At 33.6% G+C, this 21,545-nt stretch overlaps 1 protein-coding gene across 2 annotated transcripts in view; it reads right to left on the bottom strand.

Moving 5' to 3' along the window:
• The window catches only part of LOC139983177 (uncharacterized), a 56,851-nt gene extending 35,306 nt beyond the window's left edge, over positions 1-21,545 (bottom strand). Inside the window, exon 1 of one of the 2 annotated variants that reach the window (XM_071996558.1) lies at positions 20,803-21,545. In XM_071996558.1, the coding sequence (XP_071852659.1) occupies positions 20,803-20,918 (116 nt within the window). In that variant the 5' untranslated portion in view covers positions 20,919-21,545. The remainder of the gene's footprint in view (positions 1-20,802) is intronic. The other variant, XM_071996559.1, reaches the window with a different exon arrangement.

The raw sequence follows: 21,545 nt of genomic DNA, 5'->3' as shown, positions 1-21,545 counted from the left end.
ATTAGTTATATAGATTTTATATACTATACTACGCTATGCTCCGCTATGCTCCGCTATGCTTCGCTATGCTTCGCTATGCTCCGCTATGCTTCGCTATGCTCTACTAATATGCTGTATTGTTTCATAACATTAAGTTATACTTTGCTGTTATGTATTAATTCTACAATTATTTATATTTTCTGATGGCATAACTGTGCGTGTTGTAAACTTTGTAAACTATTTTCGGAGTTTTAAATCAATCATTATGTTGCATCTTCTCTTTCCCTGTGCTTAGTTTTATTATATTTAATCTTTCTTGTGTTATTTTGGTTTTGTTTCAGGTTTTCCTTTAATTCTCTACTTTATCAGAACGTTCAATGAATTAAGTCCTATTTTAATTTAATTTTCCTCTTTTTCTAATAAATCCCGCAGGGACGATACGTTCCGGTTTACGTTTTAAGTCTAAATAAACACTGTCAAAATTAATTTTTAATTACCTATATCTTACCACTGCATACCATATTACAATGGTTGTTGGAACAACTCGACGATGATAGTTGAAACGAAGAAAAAAACATTATTTGTAAGTAAATTGACAGATTTTAACGATAATTTGATATTTTGATAATGTCAAAAATGTCAAAGGAACGGGACAAGAATGACATTGATACGATCATTTATTCTTAACCAATTTTCGAAAGTAACAGAAAAAGTCAGAATGGTATGATTCATATCGAGTATTACGAATTGTCAAAGAAAGGAAGGTAAAGTTTTGTTTAGGATTTTTTTTATATATCACCATACCAATAAATGACAACTATCAATCAATTCGTTTCCGACATTTTGATGTCTAAAATAAACATAGTGAATATCACAAGTAAACTTACAGCAAGCATATATGATGTCAAAGTAGCACACTGAAAATGATTTGTAACTTTGTTTGAATTTCTCACTGTTTGGTGTTTAACTGTGATTGGACAGAGCTCCAACGTTATACAATAAGAGGTGACAAAACACCAATGAATGTAGTCAATATTATCCAACGAACATGGCTTGATCAGTTTGAACTGTGAATAATCAGTATAAACTAAAGTGTGTTATAACACCGTAATACATGTTAGACCTGTCAGCAGATACTACAGCTACTGTGCACCCAATGTACATGGCTTGATCAGTTTGTATACTGTGAATGAGAGACAACCGTTAATCAGTATAAACTGAAGTGTATTATAACACCGTAACATATGTTGGACATGTCAGCAGATGCTATTGTGTACCCAATGTACATGGCTTGATCAGTTTGTATACTGTGAATGAGAGACAACCGTTAATCAGTATAAACTGAAGTGTGTTATAACACCGTAACATATGTTGGACATGTCAGCAGATGCTATTGTGTACCCAATGTACATGGCTTGATCAGTTTGTATACTGTGAATGAGAGACAACCGTTAATCAGTATAAACTGAAGTATGTTATAACACCGTAACATATGTTAGACCAGTCAGCAGATTCTATTGTGTACCCAATGTACATGGCTTGATCAGATTGTATACTGTGAATGAGAGACAACAGATAATCAGTATAAACTGAAGTGTGTTATAACACCGTAACACATGTTAGACCTGTCAGCAGATGCTACTGTGGAAAATTCCTAACAGACGAATTCATTACTCATTTCAAATACGGACTGGTTTGGACGGAGTCTAAACAACTGTCCCTATGTTTGACTAGTAAGTATATCTGGTAAGGATGGCTTAAACTGCAGATAGTAAGCCTTTTGCAAGAAGTTTTCAACTACCTTCTATACAAATGTGGACGAAATTATCGGCGAAACCATTAGAGTAGTCTGGTTAGTTCAGCCAATTACTATATATTAGATTGTGTGTTTAGTATTTTCTGTATAAAAGTAAGTTGGCCTGACGTTTCGATCCTAGCAGGATCTTCTTCAGAGGCTCTGAAGAAGATCCTGCTAGGATCGAAACGTCAGGCCAACTTACTTTTACACATTCTCCTACACAGGCTCTCTAGTGGATAAGCAGTTTGCTAACAGTTTTATTTTATTTTAGTATTTTCTGTTTGTAAGTCCTTCTCAGTAGCAACTGGTCATACATGACACACATGTTAATAAATTATAACACACGTCAGGTTTAACTAATTAACGGGAGATCACCTTCACCGGTTTTCACTGATATATAGCCATGAGAATCGGGAGTGAAGTCATACTTCGAATTGATCAAGTATTCTGCCATATGTATGAAGGAATGAATAAATACGTGATTAATTAAGTGACAGCTGTACAATATTCATACTGAAACATAACCATACAATTGCAAAGTACTATATAGGAATTAAATTTTGAATAAATACACCTATCACACGTGAAAGTGCATCTGCCACATCACATCTCTTACTTCAAGTTTCAAATTAATGAAAAAAAATTGTGTTTTCCTAATAAACGACACATTGTAAATAAAGACAACGTCCCACGCGATACTAAAATGAGTAGGCTACATATGAGGAAAAAATTTACCCCGTCAACTATCCCCTTTATCCTTTTAAACATTATTTTGATTGCAAAGAGAAAACATTTGGATACTTCTTCGTTACAGAAGATGCACACTATATAATAATGATTATAGCAGTTCTCTAATAAGGTTAAGCCAGGCGACGATATAGGCATTCTGCTGAAAACGAGTTAATGAAATGAAATAATGAACCTTAAAAGTTGTTTCATTGTCTATAAACTGTCAATTTTTTGGATGAGGCGTTACGTCAATGGATCTTAATGAAATATTATATCATCGTACACTGTTTGACAGCTTTCTTTGCCTTCTGTGTTCATGTTTGCAGCAACTATGAGGACAACTTAATCGCCTATTTTAGCGTATATAAGTTTAAAACAAAACTATCACTTTACCATTCTGATAGCTTTCTCAAACTTTTTACATGTGTCATAAATCCAGTTTTCTGTCAATAAATTTGTGTGGTTGCTTTCTTGAAACAGAACACTTTTGCAATTATTCTCTATTTTTTTCGTAGAAGATACATTCCTGTGCTCTCTTTGAAATGAAATATGTTAACAAGATTAAAAGCCTCTTAAATGGTGATATGGACAAAACAGCCTCCTTTTTTTGTCAATCATTTCAATTTCTTCTTTTGCGTATAGAATCTAACAAACATAGGTATATTTTCGGACTATATGTGATTACATTAAGTAGTCCCTGTGGCGTCATCTAGACATCAGTTTAACGATTTTTTTTGTAACATATTTTGCGATTTAATTACAATAGTAGTCGTAGACACTGCATTTATAACACAATAAAGCCAAATAATATAAGCAATGCAATCATATAAATATCATATGTACACGTCGCGTATAGGAAGAATACAGAAGTTGGAACAGTGCTACAAAGCAAATGTGCTCAATTTGTACGCTGATAGGAAAATTAACTATTGAGTTATAACATGGTGATCCGCGCTACCTCGTCTACAGTAAGACAAATTTTGAGAGAGATGTTGTTAAATTTAAATCGCATTGCATATATACTTAAAGTTTGTAATCATTAGCTTGTTATTTTGTGTTATACACCGTTTTTACTGTACATTCAAGATTTATAACAGATTGTAGTAAAACTAATACTTGTTTACAATGACTTCAGATATGACATATACCGTAATTAACATAAATTATAAATAAGAAAGCAGAAGGTTTTATTATCTTATCATATTTCAAACAATGGACTGAAAAGTGGGGGAAAATGTTACATATCCCCTGCAGTGTCTGCCACATGTAGACTATTAAGAAGTCACTCGAATTTTTCTTGATGTATTTCTGTACCTGGGGGGTTTTCAAAGAAAACCCATGAATTTAAAAATTGTACCTCCAACGGGGTTTTCAAATTTGTTTTGTATTGACAAAACAAAAATCTTATACATCCAGCACTTTTTCCGAAAGTTTGAATTATATTCAAAATATTATCTCCAAATGTTTATATAACATGATCTATATTATATTACAGATAAAGTCACAACTGAGCAGAAATTTTAAGAACGTGAACAGTCAATGGTTTGAGGTAAATATAATATATTAAAGTATAGTGTCAACATTTGCAATGATGTCTCTTTTAAATTTGAAGATGGTTTGGAATTTGACTGCGGGGTAATGCCTTACACTTAAAGTATGATGACTTGTAGCTTAAATTAAAAGGGTTATCTAATTCGACCTGAAGAAAGGTTCTCTAAATATGAATGACACATACAAACCACCACATTACCATACAGTTTACTTTCAATTTCATCTTCTTTTGTTTCTGTATATTTTGTATTTCCTAAAACCGTTTTTTTTTAAACTATACATTGTCACATTATATATTATTAAGATGAAAACTTCAATTAAACATGTCATTTGTTCCTCAAAATGTGTTGATAACTGAGGAAAATAATTTGATTAACAAAAGGTGAGCATACCGCGTAAAAGAATTAATACACAAGCCAAGAAATGGCAACGTTTGGTATAATTGTATGGTAAAAGAGGAAAAGCTAACTATTTTATAATGACTGATTTCATGGAACACTGTTTTCATTCAATCTACGGGAATCAATACGCAATGTAGTAGAAGTCTACATAAATCTATATCTAAAGTTCAAATATAGACTAATTTCTTCACCTATCCTGCCTACATTAAGGAAGACATAATAATATCATCATATATGTTAACACGTTGACCAGTTTCACGAGAATTTGATTGTGAGCGCGTCAATCCTAACTCATTGTGTGAGCGTAATGTAGAAATAACGGTTGTAACTTTCTACCTTTCTCATCAAAAAACAAAGCACAAGCCTTTTAAGAATATAACTTTCTGATATTTAACATCCGATTCGTGTTTCATCTATAAAATCATGCGCCATAAGTTTCCCCAAGACAATATTATCCCTCCAATTCAATGTCACAAACAGGAAGTGAATTTGTTTTTTATTTTTATAAATCACCCACTCCTCGAAAGTCAATACATTTGACTTGTTTCTTTTCACATGAAACATCAGTCCATTACAGTATCTCTCGCAATCACGTGACTCCTGTCGAGATAAAACCAATCGATCGAGATTTCAAGATATGGAGGAAGATTAATGCAAACTGCCAACTTAAGTAACTCAAGAGATAAAAACCATTCATGAATATTCATAAAGCAGCGAAACATGTTCTAACTGATCGTATTTCAAACATCAAACGGAGGTATCTCTAACTGTGTTTTCGGATTGCTGCATTAACTACATCTCCATCAAGTTTAAGTACATTAAATGATAAAACCCAAGGTCCCTGGACAATATCGATAGTTTGTCCTGGATATGAAGATTTATTTTTTATCTGAAGCTTTCTTTCATGATTGCTTTCTTCCTTCTTTAATTTGCTTTTTATTACATTCGTTTTGATTAACGTCATCTACTTTCTTTATCTTTCTTATCTTTGTCTTTGACTGGATATCTAAAACTAAGATGATAGATTGTATCCATTATTTGTTCACGAGACTTTTGTCGAATAAAAGTAGCCAATATAATAATAAATATAATACAATGAACAACGATTTTTTCGACCTTATTTTTTTTTATACTTCACTTTATTTTTGGAAGCCTGACGTTAAAGGGTTTACAATGCAGAAACTGTATACATCAATCATGTTTGATATACTTATAATTTCATTTAGACTCCGATACAAGAGAGTAAAAAACTGGAGCAATTTATTTTCATTCTCAGTTTAAAATTTGAAGTAAATGTTTCTTTCTTGACAAAATGGATGAATACTCTAACTTTGGATTATATATACTTACAAAGAGAGATTTTTAATCTACATGTCAGTTAGAGCTGATGTGATAAGTCAATTAGCTCTACTTTCATGTTATTCTAATATCAATTCAAACGTCATATTATTGCATTAAGTGAAGTATTTTCACGGATGCATTTAGCCGTTAGTTTTTTTTTTGTAGACCTAATACAAGGAGTTATCCCAATTATACTATAAAATAATATAAATAACATAAATATGAATCTAAGAGACTGACTTCGGTCAGCTTGCGGCTTTGATAAGCCAATGAGGCATCTTTGCGATTTTCCTGCTTGCAGGAGGATCTAAGTACATACATACATAAATAATTTAAAGTAATACAAATTAATATAAAATAATATAGATAGAATAACCGCAATAAAATATTGATCTTTACTCTCAACACATGTCATCCCGAAAAAAAAAATCAAAATCAAATTCAATAATAAACCAAAGTTTGGGGTGTGCCATCAATAGCAATAACATGAGACATCAAAAAAAGACATTGTGGTTGTGTTAGTAATAATAATAAAAAATCTAAAGTTGTATAAATATCTCATAGAAATTTGACGTCATTATAAAGTTTCCTTACGCATTTCATCCTTTTTAAGTTGAACCGTATTTTATATCTGACTATCGAAGCCAAAGAATCTAAAAGTATAACCAAATATAAAGTGCAGTATTGTTGAAACCGGGTCAGAAATCGCTACACTTGATCATATAAAGATAATTGGATCATACAAATATAGGTCAGGATGTTATGTTTGGCGTTATGGTTGGGATCGAAAGTTTAATTAGTTATTACGAACTACGCCTGAATCTATTTATGAACACACCAGCTTTACTCCAGCAGCCAATACTAACATTTCCAGACAAATGCACCGGTATTGATTTAACACGAAATAGTAGTCACTCCGCCCTGACACATAGCTCTAAAAGCTGTCAATTGAGCTGTAGGGAAACCGAAAAGTAACTCGGAAATTAAAATATGCTACGAAACAAACGGGTAATATAGCTATAACACAGGGTTACGGTATAGTGATGTTGAGTGTTGGAAAGTGTGCAGGTTTCCAATCTATACGTTGTGCTACACATTCTATGTAAACCATATATCTACAAACGTATACACTTATCTAAAACTGGAATGAGTTAATTAATCTACAAAATGTGACGTTTTGTAAATGGTTGCATACCCTTTTCCTTAATTTACGAATACTTATTAGCCTACATACATATGTTTATATATATACATACATATATATATATATATATATATATATATATATATATATATATATATATATATATATATATATATATATATATATATATATATATATATAAAATAAAAGAATACGATACATTAAAAAGATATTTATTCAGAGTATTTCTTCTTCTTGGGCCCTCTCTCCATGGGCACTGACCCCCGGGGTGCTCATGAACACACGAAGAATTGTATTGCACAACCACCCCCCCCCCCACAACATAAAATCCTCCAGCGCTTCTGATTTCACTCATGTGGTTTAGGTATATGTACCTCTGCAGTCCTATAGGAACGATGATCGAAAGCAACCCTTATTCTTTAAATGTGAAAACATGCTCGTTTTTATGGCCTCATTTTCCCCCATGGTATGTCATAAGAAATGTAGAAATCAGAAGTCGCTAACTGCCTACTATAGGCTACTCATCATTTGTAAACGAATAATCACGATGTTATTATTCTCTCTTATTTCTCTCAGGCTACATTGCGCTTACATAATCAACCTTAGGAGAGACGAAAACGACATTTTATTATCTTTCAGAATCTTTTCATTTGCTTTATAAAGCTTTACTAACGTTAATGAGATGATCTCTTCTACACAATACAGAGTGCCACTAATTACCAATGAATTACCCTCATCCAACGCGTTCATTTGTCTTTCTACATATGGTTTCTAAAGTACTTTAAGTGGAGTTTGTAACAGTTCAAATGTGTATCCGTATTGAACGAAATCATCTCGCCTATAATTAGAGAGTCGTTAGCCGTCCGTAGAAGGAGGGAGTTTCTCGCACATAATGAAAGGCGGAAGCGTCCGTTGACGTCAGTGTGAAGTAATTCACCTACGTAGGTAATATTATTGCGGAGCTTTATGTACGCGTATACATGGCTATGGACTGTGATGTCGAAACCAGAAGCGGTTAACGAATCCTGAATTTTGTAATACATTTAGAGTCCGTGAAGGTGATGGCATATGTTATGTTTAAGCAATTAAACCACAGTAGGAGTGTCTGCATGGTGAGAATAATAATAACGAAAACAACAACATGACTTTGGGCAAATGGAGGTAACTTGGATGTCAAAGTATGTGTATGATGTTAGGTGTACATACAACAAGAATTCAACAAATCTATGTAGAAAACGGAACTTGATTACGTGAGGTTATTTACTCAGCCAATTAAACAAAACATTTATAAAACGTTATTGAAATGCTTTGGTCAGAATGCCTTTGATATCAAAACATACTAGGATATTTCAAAAACTATGAAGAATATTCCGTCGCATGACTTTTACGTGACATTTTAAGGTAATTTGTATGTATTTGCATTATTTGTATATATAATATCTATACAATGAAGAGGTAGAGAGTACAGCGATAAAGATAAATACATCGTTGAAGAATGACTGTATTATATGAATGTAGCATCTGCAGTTATATTCAAGTCAACTTTATGAGGGTATCATATATTCATAATCGGGTTGATTTGATCATGATTTTAATTTTAATGTTCGTTTCTAACTAATATCCTGCTGCTCATATATACCAACCTACTCACCCTTCTATTATACACAACCACCTCACTCCCCCCTCTCTCTCTCTCCTAGAAATAAATTAACTCGTGAATCAGAGATTATAAGACAAATACTACGAAACCAAGAGACGGAATTCAGGCATTATAATGTCTTATTTTGTCTGAAAATTATTCGAAGAAATAAATTAACAAAATATATATGTATCGTCTCAAACGTTTAAATTATTCAACTTGTTATTTTCATCATGAGAGAAGCAATTAAACCACACTAACATATTTAATCTCTAAAATCAAACCAATTTAGGTGTTAATTAAATACGTTCAAATATAATTAAGGCGCTACAACCTCAAAATACATACTTTCGTCTTTGAATTACTCCCACACAACACGTGTTATAGTCATCAAATTATGTGGAGTCATTAAGACCAGACACTTCAACATATTTATATTCGTTAACAACCATCGATATATGTACTACTAACGTTCAGTGATAACACAATACAACATAACACACGACTGTATATATATATATATTTATATATAAACACATAACTGACACTTAGTTAATATAACAAGTGTATTATATGTTGTAATATGTACTGTATAGTAGTCAACTCAATCACTTAGCACGTAACTAACACTATAAAAAAATAGTTAAAATGTTGAATAGTTGTATTTTGTGTTATATAACAAACTAGTTAATTGTATGTTATAATATGTACGGTAGTAATCAACCATTACATTTGGCACAACATCTGACACTATCAATAACTAAAAATTATCTTGCTGAAATTTCATATAAGTTTCCGTCACATGTCTAATAAATGCACATTTTTATTGGTTTTATAGGCTGGGACAACATTTCCATTTAACATGGCATTTTCTTTTCACTAAAATCTAACTTTTGTGATTAAATCAACTTGAAAGAGAGCTCAAATTTATCGATTTCTATAGTCATGACTTTGCCTAGACGCGTTATCAACTAGTGAAGGGGAAACCAATAAATAATGGGGAAAAGATAGTCCTCCTTATTTTGCTTCGGAAACAAACATCCAGGAATTGTGTTTGATCGATGACAATGGATTAGACTATAAGCTGTTTCAATGGTCCATCTAATCTGATAATGAATAACAAACATATCCACACATCCATTTGAACGTACCGTTTAGGGTTTCTCAGTTGAAACACTGTGCGTAGAGAGTTTGCTTGAAAGATGTTTTTTTTTTTTTGTATTCTTCCTTTTCCTTGACTGATTTGTTTAATAGCTTCATATCTACAAGTATATCCTCACTACAGTACAGATTATGTTTGTTCAGCGATATATGGCTTCTTGGAAATTATGTGCTCGCCAAGTACTATACCAAATGGAGCTGTCTAACAGTGTAATTGCTTCATTGGAGTAAAACGTCTAACAAACTTGGATAATATCTGTTAAACATGTTTATCAAGTTGCCTATGACAACTATCTAATCTTGTAAATTACTTTAATCTCTATCTTCATCTTGTTCATAATATCCAACCAACACTGGTATATTTCTCTCTCAAAACACTTCTTTTGACGTCATCTCTGACGTGGTGGAATGGTTCATTTCGTTATTTAGATTGACACTATAAAGTGACGTAGCAAATTAATGTAGACGGCGTTAGTTTTATAGTATAACAGTTTAAAGCGGCGTTACTTTACCTAATAAAAGAACATATTAAGGCATTAGGCATAAATAAGTAGACTTTCTCTCACGAAAGATATCATGTCTAGCGTATGTGTTTCTTTTTTTCCATGTTTCTCAAGTTTGAAAGCAATTGTATAACCTTTCGACTGTACCAAATATATCGAGCATTGATCAAGTTGCGGTTGTATCCGACAAGTTAAAAGCACTTGCCCAACATGTCTCTTTCACTAAAAACTGGTAGAATGATGATGACGTTTATTATAATTATATATATTCAAATTCAAATTCAATTCAAATAAACTTTATTAAGCACCAAAAATGGGCAATTAAATGCTCGCAATAAGACAATACAATGATAAGATGGAATAAGAATAATACAAATAGTATACATGAAAATACACAAAAAGGATACCAAACTATGAATTGCACATATTAATTTAATAGGATAATAAGAATTCAAACTATTAAGAAAAATAAGAATTGCAACTGAATGAAGGAATAAGAATCAAAACTCTCGAAAATGGTCAAATATAAGAATCGAAACTAATAGGAATTTAAACCTAAAACTAACAAATTGAAAAACCTATACGACAGTCTATAACGGATCAAAAACGAAAGGATCAAAATTCAATTTTGAAAACAATTAAACTTTAAAGGCACCTATAAAGCAATATACTGCTCCTAAACAGATAAAAAATAATGATAATATGCATAAGAGAAAAGAGACTATAGTCTAGTACCCTAAAAAGGTGACCCTAAAAACATTGCACATAGCCTAGTGTATTAAGAATGAAATAATCAAACATAAGAAACGAATTATGGATATTGCACAATGAACCTAACGAAACGCTGCCTATCTGGTGTAAGTATTATTAAAATGTGTGACAGCCATCCATCCATAGTTCATGAATACGAATAATATCTGATTAAATTTAAATAAACATGAACTGGTAAAGCTGATGCAAGTAGACAACAACATATTGCCATGGAAAAATATCTTCGAAACAAACAACAAATTATGTGAGAATACTTTAAATCGGGGGAAAATACAGTCTGAAACAGATGTTTTATGAAAACTTATCTTATATGAACAATTAGTTAATTTGGTTCTGAATTAAAAACTTACTTTGACAATGTCGTTTGTCAAAAGGAGTAACTTGGATAGGGAAGAGACAGGTGTGAGTAGAAAAGTAATTTTATTTTTATGTTATCGAATTGGAGATGAATTTGTAAGAACACCTTTAGTTTACTGTGAGCATAGCCTCACCGTTGCCTTTGGACACTGGCTGTCAACCTGTCAATACGCAGGCGTACAACATCACAATCATATTTACGTCATCATTACGTCGTGAATAGAAAGTATCAGGTACATTAATATATTTTTCATATCGCTCTGTTTTCTGTTAAATAACCACGCCGTGTTTATCTTTTAAATTAGCCCTACGACAAATCAAGGCAGTTCTGTGGTCAAAGTCTTAAAATGCCAAATTGCTCAATTTGGCAACTCAGCAGTTTAAGTATTGGAATTCATCTGTATAAACCTACGCGAAATCATTACTTCGACTTACAAATGGTAATTTACCAGATGAATGTGCATTGACGATATTTACAGGTAAATCAGAAATTTTGTGTGGGACCTTGTCACATAAATGTGAAAGGTTAAACACACGGATATTTTTTAGCTTACCCTCATCAAAATTTCACAAATTACACTTCATATTCTACTCCATTAGTTCCCTTAAAATTTGTTAGATGTTTTTAGTTTTCTCTTTCTCTTTCGAATTTTTGACATATCATTGGGCTAGATTTGTAGATAAAATGATTCATTTCGATATAATATACCTTAACAATGTAAAAAGTATATCCAAGTAAACTTATGCGTTTCTTTAAAGTTCAACGGACAACTATGTACAATATTTATCCTAATCACTCCAAAAGGCATTAGAAATCAAGAAAATAGCTGCAACTTTCATCACAATCCATCAAAGATTGACCATTTTACAAGTCTTTTCCTAATTCTAGATTTATTTATGAATAAACATTAGCTACATACGTCACATTAGTCAAATGATATATGTGAGCTAGTAATTAGTGATTAACTTATTAAGAGCAAAGATAAGAAAAGTTGATGAGTTCAACACTATACGCCATAATTTGCAGATTTTTAATGAGTTTTCCAGATTGATCAAAGCTTCAAATGTGTATATCTTGGAAAATAAAAAGCTTTTAAAAATTTTTCAACAGATTTTGAATGAGATTATCACACACAACAAATGTACTGAATATGGAGCAAATTGGCTAGATGTCTGTAGTACTTTAACAATTTGTTTTTATTGAAATGTGTTTGAAACCCGAGATATCAGCAGCCCTTTAACATTATAAATACATTCCTATTAAATATACCCATAATTTTGGAATACGTACATACATTACGTAACTCCGTTGCCATGCTTCGCGTTTAACGCGAATACTCCAAACATAATCCACATCCTTCAATGTTTTCAGAATTTAAGGTTAATTGGAATTCCAGAGATTAATGTATAAACTGACCGAAATAAATACGATTTTTTCAGGTTGACGAGGAAAGTCATGCATGCAGAAAGGCAGCGTTCCGAAATTAATTGCAACGTATAGACATGTTAACCTAATTTTGCGCATGCACAAACTTTCAAGTAAATTGATGTAAAAGCGGTAAAGGTTCCGTTCAAATAATCAACTATACAAAGTCCTTGTCTGCAGGTTGGAGAATCTGAAAATATTAATACTTATGGATGCCATCGGTAAACTTCGATGAAGTCAACTTTATGTGTATTTCAATGTCAATGTTTTAAATTTCAATGTCAAGTATGTATCGTTCAATACAGAAACAGGCATGCGTGTTAGGCCTTTATAGCTCGGTGAAGAGTTAGGCAATGTGAGAATTGAGTCTTTTCCAGTCAAATTCAATGAACTTAATAACAAAAAACCTTCTTAATTGCAAAAAGTGTTTTATAATTAGGGATGTTTTACTCGCACACAGACAAAAGTAACGGCTAAATAAGTATATTTATTCATGATAGCAATTTGTGTGTGTGTGTGTTTCAGTTCTAATATAGAAAGCACGTTTTGGTAACCGGTCGTTCAAACGATACAATATTGGCGTATCTGCGTTAACATCGGAACAACTGATACAATATAGGAGTTACAGACGAAGACCTATTCAAACTTCTTACGTCATAATTAGCCTATGCTATGCATATTCATAGGTTTTGAAATTGCTCAATTGGTTTTATGCACTAAAACGTCTCCTGTGTTTAACTGGTAAGTTAAAACCTTGCAAAATCCTTTGAACGATACTAGAAAAAGAAAAAAACTTCATATTCGATTATTGGGGAAGTTTTAAATTAAGTAACTGATTTGAAAAGGTATATAAGGTTTTAAAAAAGTGGAACGCCACGAACAGTTCCACCGACAGATCAGGTCGGAAATGCGAGCTTTGGCTAAACTTGTTTGTTAGCTATATGTGCCTCTTTAATCCTTCATTCGAGGAAGTTTACAACAAACACCACAAATGTCGCCGTGAATTTGTGAGATTGTATTGTAAATATTCCATTTACCCTTCTCTGTCGAAGTACACGGACAATAAATAACAAGGCGCCGCTCTACTAACGTTCTATATTATTCATTCTTCCAAGTTTGTGACCCGACAGTTGTATATCAGGACTTTTTATCATGATTTTCATATAATTGATGGGGTCACAGCTGTAACAAAGATGTCTGCTGAAATGTCAATGTACCATATACAAGGTATTTATAATTCCAATTCAATGTTTACAACAATACAGTAATTTCAAGCAAAAGGGTAATTGGAATAAGCATGATGCTAAACTGATGTAAACAGTAAACGCATATAGAAGAGGAAAGTATAAACCACAGATTGCTTACAAAAATGTAGAGGGTTTGACAGGAATGTAAATCATGTACACTGCTCTGGTTATATGTGACACATTTTCTGCTTTATACAAGCCTTGTATTAAAGGCATAGACAACATAAAGATGATCCATATAGGCTACATTGCTGTTATTTTGAACCAATGACTAGAAATGAATACACTGTTCTACCACGAGTTAATGTGTATACATGGACAAAATCAGACGCCTTGAAAATGTTTTCTCTATCATAAAATATGACATAATAGTCGTTATTATTCATTAGGGTGCAGATAGAAAAACAAGGTTGTTAACAAACTGCTTATCTTTAGCAAATAGCCTGTGTAGGCGAATTTGGAAACTTACAGGGCCTGAAGTTTCGATCCTAATAGGATCTTCTTCAGATGCTAAGTGAAACCGTGAAACACACTAAGTACGCATTAAGGGACACAGATGGACAGAAAGACAGAAGTACAGATAGACACAGAGTAACAGAGAGACAAATATGGACATACAGTTAACTAAGACAAATGTGCAATGAAGAGAGCAAACATAGACACGACAGAGGAGAGGTAAAGGATGAAAGGAAAGAGCCACGAGATGAACATGGGCTGTTAACAGGGTTCTACGTCACTCTTTAAAGATAGACATACAGTTAAATAAGACAAATGAGCAATGAATAGAGCAAAGCATAGACACAACGGTGGAGAGGTAGGATGTAAGAAAAGAGCGACGAGAGGAATATGGGCTGTTAACAGGGTGCTACGTCACTCTTTACTAGCCTTTAAGGCCCGGTCACACTACAGCGATATTCTATCGGAATACGGTCCGATTTTTCCGATTTTAGGACGAAGAGTGAGGTTTGTGGTAGTGAATGTAATGAATGCAGTGGAATATTCGAATACCTACTCCAAATCTGAGGGGTTCTGGAACGGACTACATTCTGAAGTGACGTCACATCGAAAACGATAAAAATCGGAAGAGAAATCGGATATATCTAACCGATAAAAGGAAACGGAGTCAATATCAAAAGTTAGGAGATGGCTATTCCACATCGGAATGGCTCAACAGATAGCAAATCAGGTCCTTTATCACTGTGGCTAGAAGACCCGAACGAAAAACTGTCTGTTTCGATTCCTCTGGGAAAATCGGATAGTATTCCGATAAAAAAAATCGGTATAGTGTGACCGGGCCTTAATGGCGATTCTCTACAGTGAATTCGTTCCTCCTATACTCATAAATTTACATAATTGTCTATTATTTGTGGATTTGCAATCTTACTCTTATAGAACTCATATAAGGTGCATTTTGGTAATCTGATATAGCAGCTGCGCGCTGGTGTAAGATAAAGAGCTTGTATTCGCGCATAGAACCATGTACTCGACGGAATCATACAAATGGGAATTGCATTTTTACGTACGCTCATGCTTGTGTACTACTGTACTATGGCTCTGTTCATTGTTCATATTTTACGTGAGACAGAATCGTTCATATTCATCTTGCTATATGGTGCAATGTACTAAAGGACTGAACCTGCATTGACTTAAGTAGAATAGGAATTAATGTAAATTTCCAAGCTGTAATTTCATGAATTCTTATAAATTGCTAAAAAGAAATAGATGTTTAAACTCTGCATCGAACTTTCGATTTTATTTAGTTATGTTTAATATTATTATTATTTATTTTGCTTTTCCAAATGTTTTCCGGATTTAAACATTTGTTCAACCAAATTAAAAGGACCTTGCCTATACTGAATACAACCCAAACCACAAAATAAGGAGATCATTCTGTAAGATGCTTTCAGTTATACAATGGGTTGACTTTTCGTGCCGGATAGCCTACGTCAATTGAAGAAAAAAAATGGTTTAATATTTTTATTTTCAAAAATAATATGATTGGCTGATTAATAATAATCATTCGTAACTATATATGCACCTATTTTTAGGAGCATACTTCCCCTCCTTCATGGTTTCATAATTCAATGTGTTTTACTTTATTCACTGTAGACGAATAGCACAATGTTGAACGGTTCCGCCTCACGTAAATCCAGTTTTATTATATTTTTGATAAATCCATGCTCCGGAAGCACGTACACGATATTGACGGACGTTTCGAAATAATATTGTTATTTCCGTTTTTTTTTTAAATGAGAGTTGAAAAGCCTACTTAGAGAAGTGAAAATGGTATTGAGACTTATTATTGTGTATGTTGTTATTAAATGCATATCACTTTTAGTAATAAACTCTAAATTTGTTAGGCAAACAGTTTAACCTAACAACACTGGGGCGCAAATTTATCCAACAAAACAGATACCGTGCAGACAATTTGAACAATTTATAAGTTTTTATGAAATGGTAAAGCTGTGACTGGTCGTAATTTTACTTATTTTGGGACAAAATGTCCATCAAATTCGGTTGGATACATATACGGTAATCAATGTTAGGTTAAATATTTGCCTAGGAACAATTTTAGAGTGTAATTAATATATAACGATTTAGTTGCGATTGAGTATTGATTTACACACAGTGAACTATACAGTACGAACATTTCTGTATTGAATGTCACATAGTATTTAAAACAATTGCTATACCAGGCTAGTGTAGGTTTCATTTCTATTAAAATTTACTATGAATTATTTGCCATTAAAAATTTCATTTAACCTTCATGGACGCAGGCAGAATAATGTACGGAATCAGTTTAGGTAAATGTCATACAGTTCGTTGAAATAATAAATTGGATTTACTAAAATAATTCTACTTAATTATTAAAACTTGAACGAGGAGTAAAGTTGTCGTCAAATCAATCCTTTAAATTAACAACTTTGACATTTTCAAGGCGAATATCTTGAAAACTTAAAATGCAAACGTTTTTGACAGGAACTTAAATTTCCTTGTTGAAAATTTAATGTTCCATAATATATAAAGAATTCAAGAATATATCTCATCGAAAGTCACATTAATATCTTGCTCAAGGTTGGATAACAAACTAATGCTCATAAGATGCAAATTAAATCTCCTGTAACTTCCGTGCATGTCCTTGCTGTTATCACTCACGTTTTCTTATATTTAATCTTAAAATGTCTAAATCATTTCAATGGCCGTTATTGCTATTTGTTAAAGCAACATTGCGCTTCCGCCTTTCAGAGCGTCTAGAGCAATAAACATACGGCTGAAAAGCGCGCAATGAACAACCAACGAGCGCGCACAACGACTAGTTTTATGTTAGCAACCGGTGCTCGTTTAGATCACTAGTAAAAATCATATCTCCGTGATTAGTTAGACTGGTTAAAGCTGGACAGTTGCAGTCTTGCCTAACCGGACACTGCTGACTGCCAGTCGCCGACAGGACTTAAAATTTGTAAGAATTTTATCATTCGTATCCACAAACCTTGCCCCTGCCACAGTTAGTTCAGGGAATATTGGAACTCCCTCCCCCCCCCCCCCCCAGCACATTTCTTTTGAAAGCCAGTGTACGTCACTGCCGTACACCTCATTGACTGCTTTAACACGCATAGCGAATATTTCCTGTGCACGCACAGTTGGTAGGCCTATGGTTTGTTATTACTATTTGATGCTAGGGGTGGGTAATCTGTTGTCATGGTGACACCAGTTCAAGAAACTCACGGAGACAAATCATCTGTTCAAGTGCGTATTAGCATGGCGAGGAAAGTTAATTTTTAAACACAAAAAGCAGATGTTTGAAAACTTATAAAGATATCATCAGATACCCCAGAAGAGGCCTATTTAATGGCATTTAAGCCTCATGAAGGGGGAGGAGGAAGGGGTAATAAATTGGTTTTACTTTTCTGTAATATATTTTGTTCTAAATTGTCAGTTTCGTATATTTAAAGAATAAATGATCACTATATCATTACACGATTAGATTTTTACTTTAAGTTTTTCTTTTTTTAATTATTTCTTTCATTATTATTTTTGTTTTATTATGCTTAAAATGTTGTTAATGCAAATGTTTTCTCGAACTTCCAGACAGAGCACGTTTTTCCTTAACACTCCCATCGTTCTTTGTTATGCCTCCCTGTTGACGCTAGATTAAATTCTGCTTTAATGAATGGTAATATTATGAGTCAGTCGCATAATAAACTCCCAGGAAATGGAACTACGGAAGCCTAGGTTTAATTTATTCATGAATAATCTACAGTTTTATAAATGTTAAATCGCATCAGAGTTTGAAGAACGCCCGTTTATGAAAGCATCAGTGGAACATATAGATGAATGAACATGATGTATACACTATCTATAGAAGCTTAAAACAATATTATCATTCCAAAGACTCATGAATAATTCACTCCAGGTTAAAAGTGTCCATTATGATCACTCGTTTGATTTTTGTTCGTACCTCCTATGAGGTGAAAACTCAAATACAGTTCCAAAGAAGCAACATTATTCTGTGTTCCTAGAGATAAGTTTGAATATAGCTGCTCCCAGGTCCATAGTCAGACTGGGGGACAGAGGTTCCCTGCCCTTAATGCAACCTTCGTTGTCTTTCTCCTAACCGTCCTCCCACCCTAACGCAATTAGGTGCCACCATCATGTTTTCCACCCGATGCACACATAGAACACAGTTACTGTACTTTAAATCAAAGTATAAACTGGACCGAGCGATATGAGGATTACAGTAAGAACTGAGGATTTGTGTAATCCCAACAAATCCAGTTGTTGTGATATTGTTGGGATTACACATATCCTCAGTTCCTACTGTAAACCTATTAGCACATGCTACTATCAGATTTGTCAGCACAATTCAGAATATACTGTGGTACAAAACTTTAAAATTTACAACTGTAATCTCGTTGTGAATCAGCTGTGTTTACGAAGTCACAGGGCTCGAGTAGGTCCATCCTGTCCCTCCGTCAAATGATTAAAGAGTCATCGTCCTGGTTACGCTATATGACAGTAAATTCTCCCATCAGTTGGACTTAAGAGTTACAACATCAAGTATTATCTCGTACCGCTCTCAATAACATCTTCCTCAACCTCAAAGCCGTCAGTGGTCGATTGCAAAAATGGCGACTGTATTTTCACGATAATTGTTACATTTCAGTGCGATCCTCGCAAAACCTTTGACTAGAAACTTAAGAGGCAATTTGATCTGTCTCTTTCTTTTTTGTTGTTGTATTTTTTACCCATCTACTGTTCCACCTTCCTTCTCTACCGTATGTATACTATACATGGTTTCAGTTTTCGATTGATGTAAATCCTGCTATAAATGGAAATCGCCTTATCTGCCCCTTGAGTTTATATTTTACAAGAAACCTTAGATTTTTGTCACCAACGGATCCTCAGATAATTGGATATGACATTGCCATCTGGTACTTTAACTTGGGCGACCTTTCAAGAAACCCGCCCCTGCATAAGCTTGACAAAATCTACATATTATAGCGTGGGCTGGATAACATAGAAGGTGGAAATGGTTAAAAAGCAAACTGGTGTTTAAGATGTAGAATCTTATTCTCAAATAAACAAGGGAAGGACAAATCGCTTTATTTACTCCAACATTTCAGAAATTTGTAAACAATCGATGAAGCTTTCACTTAACGTTCATCTTAACCTCACGTTATACTTCATAAACCATACTGCAGTGTTGTCTGCGACCGCAGAGATGATGCAGTCAACCTACTGTACTTTCATATGGAGATTGAGATGGCAGGGCCGTAAGGATTAAATTTAAAGCAGTAGGTGCCGTACCTCTTGCGTAACCACAAAATTGCATCATACAAAATGATATAAAGTTATATAATTATTATTAGTTTCGTGTATATCTGATTACGTCCACTAAACTACGTTTTAATCACACCTGTATTTTATGGTTTAATGTCAAACTCAAGTTGCTGAATAAACTTGTATTTGTTTTTATAACAGTGTTTGGCATGAAATAACATCAATAGAAAAATCCTTTGAGCTTTCTAGTATTGAGCGAACCCTACCGAGAATGGTTTATATACCTTAATAAGGTACACAATTGTTTATATACAAGCAGCATCAACAACTCAGTGTTATATTATGGGGTAGAATACTCTTAATCATGATGTACATGTAGGCTAGGCCTATTTACATGGTTTGTATGTAAAATGCTGCTTACTAGGCTGTTCGGGAGTACAAAACATTATATTTAAGCATACATTAGACTTCAAAACCAAAGCACTATGCCTATAATGTGACTGCCTGAGTTAAGAAAAAGATGGAATGGATCTTTAAAAGAAAAGTTTCCATAACATTTAAAATAGATTTATGTTGTTTTAAACCAGAAGCTTCATAGGAATCGAACTATGGTTAAAAATATTAACTGGTACTGTATCAGCATAATGAGAGTTTTTAAGTAATGAAGAGCAGAAGGTAAAATTGATGCAATATCGCTTAGTAGTGACATGTATGATCTACTCATTATTTAGAAAGTTTATGCATATCGGTGAGAATCCAATAGGGCGCAATTTCGTATTGTAATAAAAATTTGCATATTAAGCCTACGTGAGCACAGAAGAGGTTAACGCTAGGCTATAGTTCCTATCACTCAGTACTACAGAGGCATGCAAATGCATCATCTTCGCACTTAACTGTTTTGTAATTGTTAAAACAAAATTTATTATATATTTAAGTTTTGAAATACTACTCACCCTGCAAGGAGGGCCGTTCCTCCAATTTCTTCCAAAAGAGTTTCCCAGTTAAGATAAACACCCTGGGCTGCTATTTCCTCCATGCTGGGGGAATGTTCGAAAACATAGTAATCCATAGTTGATCCGGTATGTATCGTGTGGCTCTCTTACAGTAAATGTTAACACAGGAATATCCAAGAGTATAATATACGCAGTTTGAAATACTAAGTAGCTCTGTCAGCTTCCCGCCAAATTGTCTGTAATGACTTCCGTTGAATACGACGTCTGCTTGTCGTCTGCCCCAGCAGTCTCTCAGTACGGCACTATTGTTCCTAACGTTCTTCTCACTTACAAATTTCTTTCTTTACACTCCGTTGCACGCACACCCAAAATGCCCTTTTCAATTTAATTTTCTCAACCACATGAGCGAAGTAATAATTTATAGACAAAACCTAATTTGGTTAAGTGATGAATACATCTTGTGTTGTTGCTGTGCAGTCAGTCTAGATAGCAAACGCAGAAGATAAATGTATTTTATTGATGCATATGTATACTCTTGCGACAAATCCAAATATACACTGATTGCTTAAATCATACTTTCCTACCGTGAAATATTATCTACGATCTCACTGTTTCTATATGGATGGTTTTCATCTTACGTAGACAGCAAAATTATATTATCTTCTATGCTTAAACACAACGATGTTAACTGTTCGTCCGGGGTTACGGTAATGCTCATTCAAAGTTTTTTTCCCGCACACAGA

This window comes from Apostichopus japonicus, chromosome 16, assembly GCF_037975245.1.
Source record: "Apostichopus japonicus isolate 1M-3 chromosome 16, ASM3797524v1, whole genome shotgun sequence".
NCBI classification, from domain to species: Eukaryota; Metazoa; Echinodermata; class Holothuroidea; order Aspidochirotida; family Stichopodidae; genus Apostichopus; species Apostichopus japonicus.
Note: the sequence above shows the minus strand (reverse complement) of the source record. Positions and strands in the feature narration are given on the sequence as shown.